The sequence below is a fragment of the Antechinus flavipes genome, chromosome 2, assembly GCF_016432865.1.
Source record: "Antechinus flavipes isolate AdamAnt ecotype Samford, QLD, Australia chromosome 2, AdamAnt_v2, whole genome shotgun sequence".
NCBI classification, from domain to species: domain Eukaryota; kingdom Metazoa; phylum Chordata; class Mammalia; order Dasyuromorphia; family Dasyuridae; genus Antechinus; species Antechinus flavipes.
Window position 1 is genome coordinate 410925855 of NC_067399.1, and position 17479 is coordinate 410943333.

The 17479-nt window shown below is 35.2% G+C and overlaps 1 protein-coding gene across 1 annotated transcript in view; it reads right to left on the minus strand.

The window, feature by feature from the left end:
* Positions 1-17479, minus strand: part of ATP10B (ATPase phospholipid transporting 10B (putative)) — a 313742-nt gene that overhangs the window by 110541 nt on the left and 185722 nt on the right. The window contains exon 6 of the mRNA XM_051978841.1: positions 11133-11337. Coding sequence (XP_051834801.1) covers positions 11133-11337 — 205 coding nt within the window. The remainder of the gene's footprint in view (positions 1-11132; positions 11338-17479) is intronic.

Genomic DNA, 17479 nt, shown 5'->3' on the forward strand with positions numbered 1-17479 from the left:
TTCACTTGATATATCAACGGTAACAAAAACCACAGTGCCTGGGTTATCTTTAACTCTTGCTGTGCAGCCAGACCATTTTCTTTTTCACTCATAAACTGTTTGATAACATTCTCTATTCTGATTTATTGTAATTTCTTCTTGGTGATGTGTGGGAGCCTACTCAAACCTGGTATATTTTTCTACATGGTGAAAAGTACATTGTAAAATATGGATTCAGTCAGAGAAATGGAAGAACTGAAAGGATTGTAGATTATTCTGAAGCATCATGACTATAAGGCATGAATACTTCAGAAGAGTCAGATGAGAGATGGCAAGTACCTGTTATTCATTACATAAAAAAACAATTGAAATGACTTAGTATTATCAGGCAGGATGTGATGCTAATTGATATAAGAGACCTATCAGAATTATCTATATGCAATTAGAAACTCAACTAGTTACAGCAAAAGGACCAAAGTCAAATTTTAAAAAGAGGATAATGATGAGAAAGAAACACTGAACAATTACAATAGCTTAATCCTGAACTATTCCACTGAGGTATTGAAGTTGAGATATGGGAAATGGAAAAAAAAACAAGGATATTGGTATCATTTATCATCATTTCTTGCAAGAGTTCAACTGATATACAGCAGTTCCCATAAGGAAATCAAAAGAGCTCAGATACTGCCTTAATCATCCAACCTTTGATCTTGTGAAAGGAAACGATTATTGTGGATATAAATCTATTTTATGAAGGAGGATGGTGAAAGATTACTAGCAGCAACATCTTAGTAAAAATAGGAAGTAAAAATAGTAAAGGGAGTAAAAACAGGAGAAACAAAATTAAGTATAAAGAAAACTTGTCATGAGACCCAAATGAGTAGTACCAACCCTAAAGTATTCCTAAATGAAAATGGCAGAATAACAGCAAAAAAAAAACCATAAAATATAACAAATTCATCAATATTTCTATAATTATTTATTTCCATTCAATGACAACAAAAATATCAACTCCTTTTGGACTTTAACACCTGAGTCTCCAAAGAGATAGACAATGAAGTAGAAATAGGACTTAGGAAGATAGAATTGAGAAGAATGACTATATTAGATCAAGCATACACCAAAGATATTGGTGCTAGAGGGAACATAGTTTTGGAAGTCTTGAAGGATCACTTTACAAGGTATAGTAGGAAGTGGAAGATTCCAAAGGAATGGAAAACAATAATATATGATATTAATATCCTAAAAAGTAAGTGAGAAGAAATCAATGATTATGAGCATAAAATGTTTATTGTCTAGTTTTTTAAAGCATCTTTATGAGGGTAATGTTAATATAAACGTATGCAGTATTCTTGATAAAAATATGAAAAAATGAATAGAATATTTTTGCAAATGATATTCAATTATATATCATGTCCTTTGTCAAATAATTAATGTGTAGGTGTGTAGAATATAAGTTTCTTTACTATTTGCTAATTCCTAAAAAGGAAAAAGATTTGATTCATTAGAGCAAAAAAGAATCTTCCAGGCTCCATAAGGAGTCTCTTATGCATATATTACTATTATGCAATAGTCCCTGATAAATACTATATTAAATAATGCTTCCATGTTAACACCAAATGAAGCACAAAATAGGGATATGAATATTTTCTACTGCTCAATAGCATAGCTCTTGTATAAGATACAAATGGAAGAGTGGTTTTTTTGTTGATGATAAGATCTGAGTATGTTATTAGGTTTATTATATCAGGTTATGTGTGAGTCAACTGTAATGATGACAGTCAAAGAACATAATATAATCATGGATTACATTAGGAGAGACACAGCTTCTTTGAATAAGGAAGGGATAGTGCTATCATTAAGGCAGCAAAATTGCACAGTTGTTAGAACATTAGACCGGAGTCAAGAAGACCTGAGTTCAAATCCAACTTCACACCTGGGCAAATCACTTTAACTTGTTTGCCTCAATTACATCCTCTATAAAGTGACCTGGAGAAGGAAACGGAAAACTATTCCAATATTTTTGCCAAGAGAACCTTAAATGAGACAATGAAGAGTCAGACATGATTGAAATGATTGAACAACAATAGTCCTGCCATACTCTGCCTCAGTCAGACCATATATAGAGTATTAGGTTCAATTTTGGACACCATAGTTTAGAAAAAACAGTAATAAATTGGTGACTGTCTAGAACATTGTCACCAAAAAGGGGAATGGCTTTGAGCCCATGTCATGTGAGTATAAGTTGAAGGAAATGAGAATATTTAACCTGGGGAAAAAAAATTAGAAGTGGAAGGGGACATGAAAGTTAACTTTCATCATGTGACAAACTGCCATATGGTAGAGTTATATTACAATTATATCCTTTGGTTCCAGAGGGCAGAACCAGGAATGATGTTCTGAAGTTTTAAAAGGTTATAAAAAGATTCTATTTGTGCTTCATGTTCAGAAAACATTTATAACAATTAGAATGGACTGACTTGGGAGGTCAAGTATGTTCCTCTATTTGGAGATCTTCTAGCAAAAAGTAGAAGACTACTTTTTAGATTCAATCAGATTCTGAAATTCTATTCAAAGCTGAAATTCTTTTTTCCTATGATTCAGATTCTTTCTATGGAAATTACAGGAATACTATCATGGTTGTTTAGTGGCCTAATCTATGGGTTAACCTAGTTCTCACTGAGTATGCCATTCAGGTTGTAATTGAGTCAATAAACATTTATTATGTGTTTCAGTCACAGAAACAGAGTGATGGTTGTATGAATGGAGAGGAGCTATAAATCCTTTCCTTCTCAAATAAGGCTAGTTTTTTACTTAAAACCTTTCTTCACACTTGGTTAGTTCAGGATAATAAAAAGAGCAGGATAATAAAAAGTCTATTGATTATATCTCTTCATTGTGAGCAAAGATACCATCAAGAACTCAAGAAATCCTCTATTGCTTGGCTGGTAGGTCACCATGGGGTACTTAGAGAGGGGAGTTTTTCTTTCCTGGATCAACTAGAAATATCCTCTCTGTATAACCTTGTTGAGTATCCCTCTTCTGTTATGGCTAAATAAATCTCTAAGTTAGAGCCATACTAGAATTGGGTGTATTTAAGAGATTTTGTGAAAGTAAAAATGACATGACAAAAGACTAGATATTTGAAGTGAATGTGAATGAGGTTTTGAAGTTGGCATCAAGTTTGTGATCCTGGGTAACTGGGAGGTTGATAGTGCTTTTGATGATACTAGGGAAGAAGGAAAAGATTTAAGGGGAAAGATAATGAGTTCTATCTTGGACATGTTGAGTTTGAGATGCTTATAGGACATCTTGTTTAAGGTGTCTAAAAGGAAGTTGGGTGATATGCGACCAGAGTTCAAGAGATATATTAGAACTAGATGTATAGAACTAGTAATCATATGTATAGATGATGACTGAACTCATAGAAGCTGGTGAGCTTATCAATCGAGATAGTTTAAAAAGAAAAGAGAGGATTCAGGACAGAATAGGAGTATGACTTGGATAAGTCCTTGCAAAGGATGCAAAATGAGCAGTCAAACAGAAGAAGAAAGAGCACTATTATTTAGGAGAAAAGAGAGATTGATAGGTGGAGAAGTCAAGAATAATGAGAATTAAGAAGAGCTCATTAGATTTGTCAATTAAGAAATAACTAGTAATTTTGGATAAAACAGTTTCATTTAAATAGTGGAATCAGAAACCACATTGAAGAAGAGGAAAGGGAATAGAGGCACTCACCAGTTTAGATAGCTTTCTCCAGGAAATGGGAAGGATTGATGGCTGGTAGGGATTTTTTGGTTTGCTTTTAAAGACTAGAAGAGATATAGGTACGCTTGTAGGCAGCAGGAAAAGAGACAACTCACAGATAAGGAGAGATTGAAGATTAGAGATATAGTTCATGTGATATTAGGGCTAATTTTGTTAAAAAAAGGCAAGAGAGGATGGGATTCCTAAAAAACCTGTTGTAAAATAGACCCAACTATAGTTCATAGAATCAAGATAGTGATTTTCTATTCACTTTTTACTCACAATGGAGAATCAAGTGAAATAATTCATCTATCCATCAATCAATTAACAAACATTTGTTGAACATCTATTGTGTAGAGCATTGTAATTAGGTTTGAAGATTGGTTTATAGGTTAGAAATTAGGAGAATAATTTCCTTAATTCCATTTGTATGTTCAGTTATTAAAATTAGGCCAACTAATGTGTGAAAATCTAGGGATTCTTATTTAGCCTTATAACTGGGTCCACATATAAATTTCTGTCCCACCAAATCAATTTTCATTTACTGTGCCCTAAATACATTTTCTTCATAACTTTGTTAAAGCTGCTCTTTCCACACCAAGTTCCCTGGCCTTTCACTTTATTCTAGTCAAATCTGACCAATTGTCTAATTGTTCAAGGCCTAGTTTAAGCCTCAGCTCTTAGGGTAAGGCTTTCCTGATTATTCTGACCTAAAATGAACTCCCATTGGGCACTCAAGGACACCAAAGATGGGTAATATTATGGATATGGGGACTTGAGCTTGAGGCTGCAAGACATTCAGTGACTTACCTGTGGTCACACAGCGGTAAATGTCATAGACCCCATTTGACCCCAGATATTTCTGATACCATAACCAGTATTTTGTACCCCATGCTGTAGTGTCACTACATATTATTAATGATTTTTTCACATTTACTTCTTTCTCTTCAGTTAAAGCAGATAATGATGATGATGATTTTGATAACAGGCAATATTTATATATCATTTACTATGTGTTAAGTACTGTGCTAAATACTTTACATATTTCATTTCATTTCATTTAATATTAATAATGTAATATCTAATTTAATTACAACAACCCTAGGAAAAATGCTATTATTATCCCCATTTTGTATTTATGGAAACTGAGGTAAACTGAGGCTGTGATTAGCCTAGGGTTACATAGATAATTAGTTCCAACTACAATCTCAGTGTTCTGCTTCCTGTGGCCCCTAATTGCCTCTGACCAAGATTTTCTTAGACATTTCTACATATCCCACATAGGGTTAAGCAGCAAAATCTGCTACTGTGGAGCCACTTAGCTAAGTATGGGAAGAACTTGATTCTACTTCCAGACCTGTCACTCACAAGCACCTTGGACTAGTTATGTTTTATCATCTGTTAAGATGAGAATAATTTTGAATTGGGATAGGAACTGTGAGAACTCAGTGTGCAAGTCATTTGAATGTAAGGAGGATTAGCTGCAAGAGACTCTAAAGAAAGTTTAGGAAGGTATGCCATAGACAAATAACATGAACTCTTTAGTGGGAAGCTTCCCTTTTGCAAAGGAATTTGACAGAGATCCTAAAAAAAAAAAAAAAAACCCAAAACTGGATCAGATCAACTATACCTGGCTGTTGTGGTATATTATAAAAAGGGCTGGCTCTGGTATTAGAGGACCTAAGATTAAATCCCACTTCTGACACTAACTAGCCTGGACAAGTTACTGAACCTGAGTCTCAGTTTCTTAAATTGCAAAATTAAGGGGTTAGAGTAGGTGACTTTTGAGGCTCTTCCAGCTATGATTCCTATGAAATCGAATACAATCAGGATAATACAAAAGATTCCTGAAGATGGCTGTGGATGATGTTTCTTGTTATAAAGCTTCTCAATGATCAATACAGCTGAGTTGGGCTTTAAGCACTTGCTGATCCACTCCTATGGTAGGCTGCCCACTGCATGGTAAATAAAGCTGTACCAAACCTGCAGGAAGTCTGTCAAAAAGCATTGTGACCGCTATATGTCAGGTACCATGTTAACTGAACATCAGAGATTGTCTGAGAAACGCTCTCCTGGGCACCATCACTGCAGGAGATGAGAGAGAGCTAAGACAATAACAAATGTGCTGCTTAACTTGTGGGATTATTATGAGAATCAAGGGAGATAACATAGGTGAAAACATGCTCTGAAAGTGCTAAATTAACATAAACATACAATTCTAGTAAGTTCTTAGTAAATACTTAGAGTCATAGGATGATCATATTAGAAAGTCTCTGAGAAGGCAAATAGTCAATCTCCTTTTGTTTCAGAGAAGCTATCTAACATGTCCAGGGTCATGCCCTAAGGAGCAGTACTGTTCCTAGCTCTGATTTTTTATATTGTTATATATTGATATATTGATTATTAGTATTTTTAAATGTGTTCAAAATCTATCTGGCTCACTCTGTAGCTATTTTTTACTTAGATATAAGATTTGCTTCCTGGTACTTTGGCTTAATTTTTCCTAATTGAAAAATGAGCACTCAACTGTATTCTCTACTTATTCCCCTCAACTGAAGGAGCCTCCACAAAAGTGCCTAGATTCTTTATTTGGGTGTTGGTGATACACAGGTATCAGGATAATGTCCTGCTGATGGTTGCATAAAGGGTAGTCTCTTGGGACAGGAACTGCAATTCAGGCCAAACATAGAAGAGAGACACATAAAGAGTATCAGGGAGCTAGGGCATCTGGAGAATAATGTCTTACTAGGTTGCTAAGGTGAGGGAAAGACTCTTCAAATCTTTGCTGGTGATCTTCTAAGAAACTGAGTTTTTTCTCTCAGCATTAATATATCCTTTTTCTTAGGCTAGAAATGCACCTAAATAATTCACTTGGCTTTTAAGAATCTTATCTGAAAAACTGACTGCACTTTATAACCGTCACAGTTGGAATGACTTTCAAGATAACAATTGGACAGAGGGCAAAGTACTGTCTGGTTCTGATTGGGGAAGTTTTTGTCAAGTGTTGTATAAATTGACTTGATTCACACCTGTCTGTGTGATTAGCTAAAGGATAGAAGATTAGGATGAAGGGAAAGTGGGAAAAAAGGTAAGAACACTGTCCCTTTTTGTCTTAGGCAGTTAGGATTTTGAATGTGATTCTTCTAATACAAAATGTACATGCCTTTCTAACATACTGAGAAAACTGATTCCTTTCTCAGATAGAGATTCAATAGCATAATGCAAAATACATAAGAATCAGAATCAGGAAATTTGAGAGTTTTTTACATTGGTACTGCTAAGATATGGTTGTAATTTAATGGGCATCAGTAATATTCTTAACCTATTTATCATCCAAGATTGAGTGAATTAACCTTTAAAACCCATTGTGTAGGTCATTATCACATTATAATCTCAGTTTCCTTATGTGTAAGTTGAAAGGGTCAGGTGAGATAATACCTGAAGTCCCTTCTAGCTCTTGATTGGTTTGGATTGGCAACATCCATAGAAATTTAGACATCCTAATTGCAATCAAATAGTTCCACAATCCAAAAGTTAGTTTTCTTGGCATAGTTAGCTCAAGGAGAAATTCAAGATCATCAGCATGATTTGTCTTTTAAGGATATTGACTCAGGAAGATCAGAAGCTATTAAAAAGTGATTTCCTTGAGGCAGCTAGGGGGTATAAAGATAGAGCAATGACCCTGGAGTTAGGAGGACCTGGTCTCAGGAACTTGACACTTACTAGCTGTGTGACCCTGGAAAAGTCACTTAATTTTGATTGTCTTCCTCCTCCCCCAAAAGAAGTAATTACTTTGAGTATTTTTGGCCTGCAATGTTAGAGAGTCATGGGTTTATTTTTTATTGTGTTTATTCACAAAGGAGAAACTGATTTGTAATGAAAGATTCTCACAGATTAAGATAGAATTGAGAATTGGAAGTAAACTCAGGTGTCATTTAGTATATCATTCCTTCATTTTATTTAGTGATTTAGAAATCACTATATATGTGTGTGTATACACACACACACACATACATATATAAATTACATATAGGAACATACACAACTATCAACATCAGAATAATTTCTCAAAATACTGTCTCCAATTAATTCTTTATTTAAAAATTTGAGTTAAACTCAATGTACAAAGTGGACCATATTTTAAAACACTCCTTTCTGATAGTCCTTAAGCTCTCTACTAAGATTAGTCTTGCAAATATTCCAAGTTTGGTAACATTTTCATACTGTTTCCATTCACATTATTATAATCATTTGCATACATTGTTCTCTTCATTTTATCCCCTTCCATTTTATCAATGAAAAAATTAAGACCTGGTGAGATGACTTGGCCAAGATCACATGTTTAAGTTAATGGCAGTGCCAATAAAAGACCCCAGATTTCCTGCTGACTCTTGTATAGGCAAGCAGCTTTCTCAGTAGTTAGAAAGCCATGTAGACTTTTTATTGTGAGAACACCAGCCAAAATTCTAACTGCCTAATTAGGCAAAATGTCCTCCAAAGAGCTACCTATGGGAGAAATGGGAATCAATTAAATGAGAGTCTAGATAAAAGAAAGAATAGTCTTTAAACAGAGCAATAAATAGATGAACAAAATTATTAGATTAATGGATTATGTTCTTTGAAGTCTTGGAGGTGATTTGAAGCCAGCTATAATAAATGAGCCCCAAATTCCCATAGGTAGGGCGATGGATGTCCAGGAATATGTGTAATTTGAAATTATAATTACAAAAACTAAATCAGGTTCTTTGGCTATGTAGTGACTGGTCCTCTCAAGGGTACTAATTTGCAGATTTAAACTCTGAGTGCTCTCAACTTGGCAATCTATTTAAAGGAGAGGCTTTCAGTCTCTTACCAAAGACAAAGGCTGCCATATTTGCCTTTCTGATAAAGATCATTTCCTTGGCTATGGTGCCAGCTCTGAGCAAAATTGTAGGTGTAGAAATCAAAAAGTAAGAAAGGGTTATAGAAAGGGAAGAAGGAGAGCTCAAAGACAAACTTCATTGACTTTTAAAACTTGATTAGATAGCCTTAAGTACTCAGATACATTTGAGTTTACAATAATTTTATTAGTATTAGGGAACTCAGAGTTTGTATTCCTAAGCCTCAAGGTAGTTTGTTTTGAAAGAGATTGGAATATACCATGAATGTGATTTTCTAAATTAAGTGAATCATTATAGAATCACAGAATTTCAGACTTGGAAGTGACTTATGAGGTCTTTTACCCTAATTTTCTTATTTTATAGATGAGGAAATCAGAGAATCATAAGATTGGAGGCTTTCTCTGAAGTTACTTGTTCAAGGCCACAAAACTATGGGACTCAGACCTAGGCCTTCTCACTCTCATCCTAGTGCTTTCCTCCTACACCATCCCTTTTTTTCCAACACTAGGTACAGAATCAGAATGGATCCTAAGCCCCAATTTCTAGCTATCCATCAAATTCTTTTTAGTCTACCAGGATGGTGCCAAGTTAATATCAGCACAATCTATTTTCTTCAGGAGCTGATTGATATTTCTTTTGTCCTTCATGTCACCTGCCACGTACAAGCTGAAAATATATTGAAAAAGATGAAAAAAACACATGAATTTTGTCAAGTTGTCAGGGTAAACTTGACATACATTGAAAGTCAGATTTAGAACCTTTCTGTATCATTAAGATGGGAAAAATATGTGGTCAGAGTAAAAGGGGAGAATGAGAATTGAAATAGAATTAAAAGTACTCAGTATTTTGGTCTGAAACTACATCAGTTAGACATTACCATGAAGATTTCCACATAGGTGTCTCAGTGGAGAGGGCTGTGGGTTTGGAGTCAAGAAGATTTGAGTTCAAATGTGACCATAGACACTTACTAGCTGGGCAAGCCACTTAATTTCTGTTTGTCTTAATACCATGGAGAAAGAAATGGCAAACTATTCTAGTATCTTTGTCATAAAAAACTTTTCATGGACAGTATGGTCCATGGGGTCATGAAGAGATGGACATGGTTGAATGACTGAACAATGGCGGTTAGTGAAGGGACTAAGGGTGGAAGTTATCTATCTGGAGGAACTTCAGAAGAGAATAGAACATGGGACTGGTCATTCATGCTTAGGTATAAAAGATTTCTTTCACAGATTTCTGTCTTGGTTAATATCTTAGAGAGTAATGAGTATAATACTGAAAAAAAGAAAAATGAGAGAGACAGACAGACAGACGGAGACAGAAGGAGACAGACAGAAAGAGAAAGACACAGAGACACAAAGACAGAAAGAGAAAAAGAGACAGAGAAGGAAACAGAGACAATCAGAGACACACAGAGAGAAACAGAGAGAGGCAAAAAGTAAGAGAGAGTGAATGTTAGTAATTCACAGGAGATAATAACCAAGAAGAGATTTAAAATAAAACACTTGACCTAAGATGTCTACATAAAGTGCATAAAATATGAATAATAGAGTAAACTAAAGATATTAATGAAAAAATTTGTCTCATATAACAAATATCCCTGAGACTTAAGAGTATGTGGCTCATAAGTGGATTATGGTTCTGAAAGTGATACCTTATTCAAAAGACATAGAATAGAAAAAAAAATTAAGTAGTAGAGTAGCAATATAAATAAAAGATTTATTATTTTGAATAAAACTAGTTGCCTGAGGTAAACAACATGATGGAAAAAATTGGATTGAAGAGAAAAGAAAAACCAGTAGTAATGCTAATATAAGAATATACTACAGACCTATTGTGCAGAAGGAAGAATTAGATTCTACTTTTATGAAACAGATTTTTTTTTGCCTAGACAGCTGGCCATAGGGCCATAGGATTAAAAAAAATGGTCATAGGTCAAATTTTCCCTCATTCTTCTTCCTCTCCCCTTCTCATCAAATGAATTTGTCCCAGATATGAGAATTTCTAGTTATAGCTCTGAGATCTTCTTCCTCATTTTTTTTTTTTTTTGCTGATTTTGTGTAGATAGATGAGATCTTGGCCTAATTTTCTGCAAATACAGGAGTAATTCAGTGAGTTAAGGAGAGTCAAGGAGAGAATCAAAGGTAGAAAGCTAGGAAGACAAACCTTAAATTTCCATAACCATTACAGGAAGAAAGGAATGATTGGCTTGGAAACTAAAAGTCATCTGGACTATACATGAAAATAGAAACAATTATAAATGAATCTTAGTGATAAAGGATGTTAAATGCTGTTGGAGTTATAGGAGAGAAAACAGACTTCTAGGATTTGCTCCTTCACGAAGGAGGTAAGATTAAGGTTGCATCTTTTATGATGAATATGATTTGGATGAAGCATGTAGGAAGTTTCTACTAACAAATTAACCACATTATCAAAATTCTTTCTAATCATTCAATTCACTTTCCTAGGGAGTTGGATGTTTTCTTCCTTTTATAACAATGCTAAAGACCACAGAAAGAGTCCTACCTGGTGCAAGAAGCCCTTCACAACACGCCTTTGCTTGAGATTGGTTTCCCCATCCAAATTGGCAGTTTCCAGGTGGCAGACTCCACTGGGATCAGAAGAGAAGAGTAAAAGGATATCTGCTGGGATGATCTCATTGCACTGAAGTTGGACAAAGTCTCCCACTCGAACATCCTTCCAATGCTTCTGAACATAGTCTTGTTCCTTCCTGGGAGTGATGGAGAAAGAGAGGTTTCATAATTTGGAAAATCTGGGCTTTTGGGTCCCTTAGGAAATGAAAATGGGTTAGCTGGAGCCAGCAAGAGCCTTAAGTAAGTATGTAGTGGGTATAAGCAAGTCTAGATTGACATACACTTTATTTACCTTCAAAATATTTCCCTGGTTGATGTGCCATCATCTTACTTTCCCCTTCTATCTCATATTTCTCACCATTAAGTTCATTCTAGTGGGTGAAAGTAAGGGTCTTATCTCCAGAAAGTTACAAATATGAAGTGTATCATCATTATTGTTATTCATACCACCCATTTACTGAACATCTACCACTCTGTACATTAATGAGAAGTGGCACAGGGAAGTATATGGTCACAGACTTTAGAGTCAGTAAGTCTTGGATTCAAATCCCACCTCAAATATTTACTAGCAATGTAACCCTGGTCAAGTCACTTAAATTTTTTGTGCCTGGGCTTCCTAATCTGTGAAATGAAAGGTCTGGACTCCCTGGTCTCTAAAGACTCTTCCAGCTTCAAAATCTATGACCTTATTTATGATCCTTTTTTCCACTTCCTCCTGTGTCTCTCCATCCATACTGAGATGAAGTTCTATTCATGGTGCCCTGCATCTCTAGATATCTTTGTGCCAGATATTACACACATAAACATATACCCAGCTGGATTTTCTTCTTCTTTACACTTATCCAAGGTTATTGCTCTTGTATCATGGGCTTTAAATTGAAGATGATTCCCTTATTATTCAATAATAAATAAAAGGACCTGTAATTTATTATAATTTTATACTCATGCCTCACCTTGTTTGTTTTGGGGAACTACTTCAGATTAGTTTGGGGATTTATTGTTTTAATTTTTAAAAACTACTTTTATTTTATTTTGCTTTTAAAAAATCAATAAGCATTTCTTTCCTTTTCTTTCTTCCATTCTTTACTTGGGAGTAAAAAAAAAAAGAAAAGGAAAACAAAACTCTTGTAATAAATATGGATAGTTGAGCGAAATAAATCCCCACCTTGGGACATGTCCAAAAAAACGTACATCTCATTCTGTATCTGGAGGCTATCACTTTTCTGGCAAGAGGTGAATAGTATGCTTCATCACTTTGAAAGTGTGGTTGGATTTTACATTCTAAAGCTCTTAAATCTTTCAAAGTTTGTCTTTATGGTGGTGATATGGTATAATTTGCTTCTTTGATTCTGTTCACCTCAGCCTGGATTAGTTCATACAAGTCTTCTTAAATTTCTCCCAAACTATCATTTTTATATTTTCTTTTGGCACAATAGTATTTTGCTGTATTCATAAACTATAAATTTGTTCATTCACCAATTGATGGGTTCATGTTTCTTTTAAAAGCAATTACTAGTTTATTGTCTGTGATTCTCTTCTGGGAAAAACTTAACCACTTAAGTATCATATAATCAGTTTCACTGATATCTTAGAAGAGGGCTCCAATGATATTATTGTCTATTATTGACAGATCTTTTCTATTCTCTATCACTCTTGAACATAGTGATTAATTCCAGGCTGCTGTATCTTCCAGATTAACATTACTACTATGAGTTGTAATTCTCCATTACTTATTGGGCTAACTATTTAGCATGATAGTCAAGGTGTTCTACAACACGGTCCATGTAGTATTTTAAATCTTCTCTTCTCACATGAACTCTTCAGTGTGAAGTCTTGGTCAGCTACTTTCTTCTCTGGTACCAAGTCTCCATATTTCAATTCCTTTAATGTAGTATTGCTGGAGAGGCAGTATTGCATAGTAAATGGAGTGTTTATATACTGGACTCAGGAAGACTCTAGTTTGAATTTCTGATTAAAACTCTAGCTATGTGATTATGGAGACAGATTGATTTCTTAGCCTCAGTTTTCTTAACCTGTAAAATTTAATAATACCTACTTCATAGGACTGTTGGGAGAAATGGCCGAGATAATATATTTGTAAAGCTATTTGTGAAACCTTAAAATGTTAGTTCTTTTTCTTCTTCTTGTCTTCTGTTGCCTTTTCTCATATTTCTGCCCTCTGAAATTCCTTACTTCCTTCTCTCCTTTGGTCTACATCCTACTATTTCTCTAAAACCTAGTTGAAGTTTCATGTTCTTTAATAGGCTTCATGAATCACCAAACTGTATGGTTGTGCCGATTTTTAACCTCAACTATATTGATTATCAGTACTATAAATCTGCATAATCATTTATTTCCTTATTTGTTTTCTTCTCACATGTATGTTATATATACTCAATAATATTGTTCTTTATATACAGATGGGATAATATACAACATCAAATTGGCCCTCTCTGCCTTTCTGGTGAAATCCCAGCACTGAGACATGGTCAGTGCTTAGAAATTATTAATTGTTGCTGCTGCCATTGCTGTCCTTCCAAAGGTTTGGGTCTAGAACAGAGCAGAGGACACCCAATAGCACACAGACAAGATTTGCTTGATTAATATTTTATTTCTACCTCTCAGTGGGAACAATTTAAGGGATAGTATTCTAAGGGAAGGCCCTATGTGTTCCTTCCTTTGGCTTGAACACCACTGAACATGGACATATTGTTGCTGAAGAGAAGCAATTAGAAATAGTCATTATATTTAATTAAAAAGTACTTATTAATTGCCTACTAAATGCAAGGTCTTAAGCGTGCCACCACGGATACAAAGATGAAATGTCACAGTCTTATCTCCTTCAAAGAACTTCATAGTATAAAGTGAAGATGGTGGGACACAAATATACATGTAACAAAGATCAAATAAAGACTCAGAAAAAGTGCCTAGGATCATTTGAGGAGGGAGTGATCATTTTTAGCACTGGTGGTACTAACATGGACAATAATTCAAATTGGTTCAATGGGCTTTCCCAGTTGGGCAGTAGAAATCTCTTTTTTGGGGTTTGAGATTTGTAATCCTGAAGCTCCTTTCTCAGGGTTGGAGGATAGTATATAGGGCTTATGTGTGAGAACGATTCACATCTTGATAATGGAACATAGCCAATAGTCTCAAGCATCTATTTAGCATTTGCTATGTTCCAGACATTGTGCTAAGCTGGGAAGACAAAAGATAATTCCTATTTTTAAGAAGTTCACAATCTAATGAGGAGACTACATGCAAGATAAGAACTAGACAAATTGGAAATCAACAGAGGGAAGGCATTAGAATTAAGTGGGATCAGGAAAAGCTTCCTGCAGAAGGTAGGACTTTAACTGAGACTTGAAAGAAGCTAGGGAAATTAGCAGATGCAGATGAGAATACAGAGTTCCAGGCAGGTACGACATATGGAATCTTGTTCACTGGGGTTCCTTTCCCTAGAAAAAGAACTTGAATCTTAGTAATTTACTAAATTACAGAACACTCCCAGTAAAATCAATTAAGCAGCAAATATTCATGAAGCTCTTATTATAATGTCAAACACTGTGCTCATCACTGATGATACAAGACAAAAATGAAACAATCCCTGCCCTCAAAGTTCCTACATTATACTGAAAAACACAACATGTAAAAATGTTCAAAATATTCAAAAATAAACATATGATATGGAAAGGACAGGCTGTGCTGGGATTGGGCTCCTACTCCAAGAGAAAATGTAGGGAACCAAGACTCCCTTTAAGGAGGACAAAATCTCTCCTGTTGAAGAAAGTCTTGGATTTCCATTTCTTTGGAGAGAACCAGGGTGGAATGAAAGGCAGTGCACTGGAAAGAACCCTGGCTTTGCAGCCAGGGTTTGTGCTCTATTACTTGCTATTGTGTGACATTGGAAAGGCCACTTAATCTTACTAGCTTTAGTTTTCTTTTCTGTAAAATGGGGATAATAATTCACTTATTACTTCTAAACCTCACACAGAATTGGTGTAGGGATAATATAGAATAACATAAATTAATTTTTTTCTATATTATAAAGCACTAGTTGAAGATGAGTTATTTTTATTATCCCGTATGTTTGTTTTTTTTAAATTCCTTTCTCTCTGAAAGGAATTGGGCTATTATGATCATCATGTTCCTTGTCATTGGGGTATGCGCTAATTTTCCCTCTGAGGGTTCAACTGAGAGCACAGGGTGAATGCAGCCCCTAAATCTACTCCAGCTGAAGTGGGAATATATTGCAATGATGGGCTCTGGTATTTGGAAATGCTTTTGAATGAGGCCAGCAGCTGGCACAGAGTTGTTTGTGTAAGTCACTTCCTCATTAATTCAACTATTTTGGAACTGTTGCCCCAGGTGGTCAGTCAATTTGCCAGAGTCTCTTCCCTAAACTCAATAAATCCACACCTGGGAATTGGCTCCTATTTTAACTTTAATGGGGTGTTCAGTGCTCTTTAAAACTAAGTCAAATCAACATAGTTTGGGATTGAAAATCCATCTGTCAGATTCTGCCTAGGGGAAAATTTAAGTAGAGGGGTGTCGAACACCTTTCAGAAAGTAGATGGGTTTTATTAAGAGGCAAATAAAAATGGGGAAATGTTTGCCACTTTTAGAATGGCACAAGCAAAGAAGGTAGAGCAGAAGGAAAATGCTGCAATAGGGAAAGAGAGATCAATCAATTTTACAGTTTTTAAAATTCTTATGCAAATGACTAAGGTTTCAGGGTAGATGGCATTTTACAGAGGGGCAAAGTCCTTTCTTGGAACTGCCAATTAAAGGCAAGATGACTGAAGTCTTTCCTCCATAAAGTCCAACTGCCATCTGAGGATACCAAGCTCTGTAGTCACCGAGCAAAAAGAGGTTTAATGACTGCACTCTGACCTATATTTGTGGATTTGAGACTTCTCAACTGCAGCATAAAATTACAAAAACACATAATATTAAAAGGGATCTCAAAGATCATTTGGTTCAGCTTCCCAGTTTTACAGGAGAAGAAAAAGATCCAGATAGTTAAACGGAGGCAGTATAATATAGAGGAAAAATCATAGATTAAGAAGTAAGATGACTTGAACTCAAATCCTGATTTCGACATTGGTAAAATCACTGCTGCTCTATGTATCTTAGTTGCTTCATTTGTAAAAAGGGGATAATGATACTTGCATCACCCACATACAGGAACATTGTCCAGAATACTTTGAAATCTCAAATACTTGGATATTTATATGTATTTCTCATCTTTTTTTGCTGTAGGCATTCCTTCTACCAGAGCATATGGCAACACCTCCACACCTTCTTGTTCATCTCTTTCCAAAATCTTTCAGAGCCATCCTCCTGACATACCAAAAGTTCTCCCTCTGGTTCTTTTAATGTCATGAGGATCCTTGGGCTCTTCATCTATTGGCTCCTTAATACATGATCTGGAGAAGTAAATGTTAAATTCTAACATTTTTGTCAAGAAAATTCCATGGACAGTACTGGGGAGAGTAAGACACTGCTGAATAACAGCGATAACTTGATCAGCTTACTGACTTTTCAGTTCCATACAATTTAGTTCATCACGTATTGATTGCTTGCTAAGTGACAAAAGATTTGAAAATTGAAACAGTTCTTGCCATCAAGAAGCTTACATCCTACTTTTTACATGACTTCTTGTGTAATATCCTGTATTCTGCTTAACACACCATGTATATATTTCCTTTACTTTTTAGATAATATACAAGTTTGATCCTTGAAAAAATTGTAGATAAAAAGAAATTTTTAACTTCTGCCCCTGGGGCAGCTAGGTAATAGAGAGATCAGGAGGACCTGAGTTCAAATCCAGTCTCAGATGCTTGATGTCTATCAGCTGTATGACCCTGGGTAAGTAACTTTAACCCTGCCTTGGGGAAAACAACAACAACAACAACAACAACAACAACAACAACTCCCAAATAAAAAAACCCCAAACTTCTGCTCTAGTAACTTCACAAAAGCAATTCATAGATTATGGAATCATTCATTCTAGAACTGAAAGGAACCGCAGAAGTCATTTAGTCAAACTGGTCACTTGCCCAAGGTCACAGAACTAGTAAAATATGTGAGACTAGGTTTAAAGCAAAGTCTTCCTAATGCCATGTCCAGTGCCTTATTAAGCCATGCTATCTCTTATTATTATGAAGATAGAACTTAAATATGGCCATAACACTGTATTTGCAAAGTGAAAAAAAAATGCATGTTGTATCCTGACAAGATGCCATATTAAACTACTCCGAAAAAGAGGATACTAAT